The 5,096-nt window shown below is 60.9% G+C and overlaps 1 protein-coding gene across 1 annotated transcript in view; it reads right to left on the bottom strand.

Annotated features, from left to right (window-relative positions):
* Window positions 1–5,096, bottom strand: part of INF2 (inverted formin 2) — a 17,667-nt gene that overhangs the window by 1,378 nt on the left and 11,193 nt on the right. Inside the window, exons 18-20 of the mRNA XM_007944584.2 lie at window positions 4,477–4,579; window positions 4,123–4,281; window positions 2,990–3,628 (exon numbers count right to left, since the gene is read on the bottom strand). Of these exons, the coding sequence (XP_007942775.1) occupies window positions 2,990–3,628; window positions 4,123–4,281; window positions 4,477–4,579 (901 nt within the window). The remainder of the gene's footprint in view (window positions 1–2,989; window positions 3,629–4,122; window positions 4,282–4,476; window positions 4,580–5,096) is intronic.

The following is a 5,096-nucleotide window of genomic DNA, read 5'->3' as shown; positions in this document are numbered from 1 at the left end:
AAGCAGCTGAGTAGCTGCTTTTGGGTATGTGGTCTCCTTCCCGTGTATAAGAAACAAGTTTTGGGAATGGTCTCTAGCTTATGGCACGCTTGAACCCTGCATGTAGCCACGTTATTCAGCAGTCTGCCATGCTCTGCTGACCTTGGGACTTTCAATGGACTTGAATCAATGCCTTGCCATGTTGTTTGGTAACATCGGGACTGTGCCATTTTATTTGTCAACCTTGAGCTTGTCAGCCTCAGCAGCTGGTAGCTGCCTGAGTGAAGAGACGCCTCCAGCTTCAGTGGGCCGGGAGCAAGAGGCAGAGCTGAAGCCCAAGGTCGAGGGGCTTTCACCCAGCCCCTAGAGCCTGGCACTTTGAACTCGGACTTCCAGCCTCCCGAACGGTAAGAGAATAAACTGTTTGCTAAGGCCATCCCATTTATGGTGTACTCTCGACGGCACATAACAACAACAACAACAACTTGTCAGAGTGGCACTAGGGAACCAGACATGCCCTACAGGGTGTCTGAGGAGTTCTGGGGGTGTAGTAGACAAGGCACTTTGCTGCTAACCAGGTCAGCAGTTCAAACCCACCAGCTGCTCTGGGGAAGGAAAACGGGGCCATCTACTCTGAAGCCTCAGAAACCCAATGGGGCTCACTGTGAGTCGGAATCAGTTCAATGGCAGTGAGTTTCAGTTTTGGTACAGGGGGTCCCGGCTGTCTGTCTCTATGGGAGCAGACTATCTCATCTTTCTCCCACAGAGCAGCGGGTGGGTTCGAACTGCTGACTTTTTGGCTGGCAGCTGAATGCTTTAATCACTGTGCTACCGGAGTTCCTAAAGAACTATCCGTGTGCTCATATGGTAACCTCAGCTTGAGAAGTGAGATAAGAAGTGTGTGTGGACAGAAGGGGACAGTGACAACAGTGAGGTCCATGGCACTCAACTGCCCAGAGATACTTCTGACTCAGGGCACGTTCTGCTGCGTATATTTCCACCAACAACTGGAAAAAGATTCAGGGAAAAATAAAGGTCTGTGCCACAAAAACAAAAAAAGGCTGAGGACTGTCTAGAACAAGGGAGACCAGTGAGACGTGACAGCCAACGGCTGCATGTGATCCTGGATCACAAACACAGCCATCATTAGAGGTAGCCCCGAGATAGCCAGGGACACGAGCCGGACATGTGTGAGAAGGCGTGTCACCGGTGGGAAGCCTCCTGCTCTGCTTACTGCCAAGGTCACCCAGGAGAACCACCTTGTTTCTAGGGGATCAAACGAAACCAGGTGTCCTGGAGAGGATTCAGAGTCGGCAGCCCCACGTGGGTCAGACTAGAACTGGCTGGCATCGCTCACTGAGTGAGTGAGGCAGAGGGCAGCTGGGGCTCCCCATAAACCTGCAAATTCCCGACTGGGTTGAAATGTTCCAAACAAACAGTCAGAGAACAGAGGGGGGAGTGGCCCAGGATTCCTTCCTCCTGCGCTCAGCCACCTAGGATGGCCCAGCCAGGAAGGGGTGGGGACAGGGGGCCAGCTGCAGACTGGAGGCCGTGCTAACTCCATCAGCACAAAACGGTGCTGCACAGATCTGTCTCCCCACGTAACGGGCACGACCATGGATGCCTGTCTCCAGACTGCAAGCCCACCCTGACAAGCCTGGGGCTGCTGGGCCAAGCCTGGCCCCTAAAGAAGACATCAGCCCTCTCTAGACGGCATGTGCTGGGTCTCCCGCTCTGGACAGAACCTGCGGCCGAGGGTGAGGCTGGCCTAGCACAGGTGGCACGGGTGGCCACAGATGCTCCCTTGTGCCACTGCCACCAGGCCTCTGGTGGGAGGGGCTCCTGGAACTGGGTGGGCAGATCCCCTTGTGCATAGGCTAGGCAGGTGGCTGAGCCCGTGAGGGTCTCTGGTCCAAGCCAGGGAGCCCCGACTGCCCTGCCCACAGGCAGGGGTCCCAGCCACCTGGTGCTATTCATGGGGGCCTTTACCTAAACAGACCCTTCACCATCCCAGGCCCTGCCTCTAGGAGAGGAGACCTGTCTCAGCCCTCAGAGGGGCTGTGGCCTGTAGGTCTTTGTCGGTATCTGACCTCAGGGCCCTCCCTGTCCCTCACATCCCCGAGGACCTGCACCAGAGTAAAGACCTGGGATAGGACCCAGGACGTGTCTGCCCCCAGAAGCAAAAGTCAGTAAAGCTGCAAGGTTAGCCAGACCACATGTGGTTAGGGCTGCAGACAACACACAATGGGCAACCTCAGCCTGTCCTGCCGGCTGAGGACGGGCTACCCCAAAGGCCCCACTGTGCCCTTGGAGGACCTGTAGCCAACATCCACCCTGGCCCTGCCTGCCAGCCCCCAGGCCCATCGACCTGGCTGGTCAGCTCTGAGGTTGCCTTTTGCTACAGAGAAGAGATTGGATAAATGAGGTTTGATTCCCGGGACCTTTCTGGGGAAGAGAGGCAGGGGGAGGAGGGTCCCGTCACCAGCCACTGAAGCAGAGCCAGGGACGTCTGTAAACTCGTCCAGGCGGGCGGGACAGAAGCCAGGTTAGTGTCCAGGAGGGGCTAGCTGCAACACCTCTGTCACCACCCTTCCGTGCACACAGACCCCAGGCTGCGTACGTACCTCAGTGCAGTACACAGAACCTCTCTGTTCTATTATCGTCAGAATCAGGGCCACTCTCTGCTTTCAAACGAGAGAAACGCGCTCATCGGCTGCCCATGGGCAGCCCTGGCCTCCTCACAGGGACGCCGGGTAAAAATGCAGCTGTGCGGCCCACAGACCTGCTGCCCAGAGGCCCACCTGCTGCTCCCCCAGTGAGGGTGGGAACAAGCGGGTGAGGGACAGAGGAACACTGCTGCCTCCTCTCTGAGTCACCCATCTGTCACCCAGCAGCCCTGGGGGGAGGGGTGGGAGCTGACTGCTGGCCAGAAGGCAGGGTCCTGGTGGGCACCCAGCCCGGGTGACGTACCCGCCCGGCCCTTTACTCTGGGGGGGGGGGGCTTCATTACCTTCCTGACTCTTTGAAAAGCGCTTCTTCCTTCTCCTGCCACTTCCCTTGGTGCTCCGGGCACGGGCCCTTGGCAGGCTGCCGGACCCTGATGAGTCAGTCATGACCTCTTCAGAGAAAGACTTGTCCAGAGATGTGTCCAGTGCAGACTCTGGGGCCACGTCCTCCTCGTCCCCTCCCTGGCTGGGGCTTGTGGCTGGGAGGCTGGTGCTGGGGGTGAGAGTGTGGGCATCCCCTAACCCCTGGCTGGTGCTGTCGGCCTCAGCCTGGAAGGGGCCCTGCAGGGCTGTGGGGGCCGAAATCACTTGGCCTGAACCTGTGGCATTGGGAGGCTTGTCGCTGGAGAACTTGAGGGGTTTCAGGGCCTGAGTGTCCCCCAGCACCACTGGCCAGGGCCCCGTTGAGGGCTCGGGGCTCTGAGGGTCCTCTGTGGCCAAGGAATCGGTGGCATCCGTGTACAAAGATGAACGTCGACCTGGGGGCTCAGGGCTGCCAGCCTCCGGCTGGTCCCCAGATGGCCGTGGATGGGGTGGGGTGGCATCCACAAGGTCCCAGTCCCGGGGCCCGGTGACCACTGCAGAAGCAAGGCCTGGCTCTGAGGGGTGGTGGCTGGGGCCTCCCATGGGCTTACTGGTGGCCCCTGTTGATGAAAAAGTGAGTCAGTGGAGGGCAGGGGCCCAGTGCCCACTCTACCAACTGCCCTTGGCCATCCCAGCAGGGGTGCCTAGCTGGGAGGCAGGCTCTGTCTTGGTTTCTACCAACCCCACAGAGCCCCCTCCTCCAGGAAGCCCTCTGGCTGGCTGCTCAGACTCATGTGACTCCTCCAGGCTGCCCTATCTCAGGTCCTCGTGGCCCTGAGTGTGTGTTCCCGTAAGACAGGACCAGGCCTTGACAGCCAGGACCTGCGGGCCCCCTCCTGAGCTTCCGGGTCTCCCCAGAACAGCCAACACGCCCCTCTCCTCCTCAGCAGTCAGCCCTCTGGCCCCACGCACACGTGAGCAGCATCTCTGCTGGAGCCTGAATTTCATGGCAGGAAAAGGAGGTGTGTTCTGGGAGGGCTCCCTGGAGCCAGGGGAGGTGCTGGGCCAACAACGGTGCTGATAACAGAGACGAGGACACAGGTGGTGGTCTCACCAGGCTCCCAGTCCCTTGGGGGGTCTGCTGCAGCCCTGCCACTCCCCTCCCCGTCCGGCCGGCCACGGGCTGTCTTCCGGAGCTGGAATCCTTTCCTGATGTCAGCCAGCAGAGCATCGATGACACACACCTCCTCCTGCGGACCTGCGCCCCTCCTGACTGAAGAGGGAACAAGACCCATGCCCCTCGTGGTCCCCGGAAGGAACCTTGGAAGGGGCACAGTGAGGACTGGGGTGGAGCTGGAAGAAGGTGGGGCTGGGGTGACACTGTGAGAGAGAGAAAGCTGGTCTGGCCCACCAAGCAGACAGCCCCCACACAGGCCTGTTTCTGCCCCAAGCCCCACCTCCTACTCACCAGGCTTCCCATCCTCGCCCCGAGGCCTCTGAGCCTCAGCCTCAGCCAGCTGCTTCTTCCTCCTCTCTGCCTTGGCCGCCTGCTCCTTCCGGTCCTTGTTCTCCTGCAGGAGGGGCGAGTGGGATGGGGGGTGGGGGGGTGTCAACAAGGATGGACCCGGGGGGCCCCAGTGCTGCAGCTGAGGCATACTGGCGGGAGAGCAGGGGACTGACTGAGGGGCTGCCTCTCCCCGGCCCTGGGACCAAGGGCAACTCCCACCTGAGCAACGGGCTGGGACCCAGCTGAGACTACTGCCTAGGGAGAGGGTGAGAGCCCTGAACTCCAAGTGGCCTCTGCAGGCCCTGCCCTACCCTGCCCTGTCCTGCCTTGCCCTGCTCCTACAGGTCCCACCTCATCCCCACCCAGCCCTACAGGCCCCGCCTCAGCCCCACCCCAGCCCCTGCAGGCCCCGCCCTGCCCCTACAGGCCCTGCCTCAGCCCCACCCCAGCCCCTGCAGGCCCCGCCCTGCCCCTACAGGCCCTGCCCCTACAGGCCCTGCCTCAGCCCCGCCCCAGCCCCTACAGGCCCTTCCTCAGCCCCAACCCAGCCCCTGCAGGCCCCGCCCTGCCTCCACAGGCCC

The sequence above is a fragment of the Orycteropus afer genome, unplaced genomic scaffold (assembly GCF_000298275.1).
Source record: "Orycteropus afer afer isolate SDZICR_OR568_19922 unplaced genomic scaffold, OryAfe1.0 scaffold00128, whole genome shotgun sequence".
Lineage (NCBI taxonomy): Eukaryota > Metazoa > Chordata > Mammalia > Tubulidentata > Orycteropodidae > Orycteropus > Orycteropus afer.
This window is presented reverse-complemented; position numbering and strand designations above follow the sequence as displayed.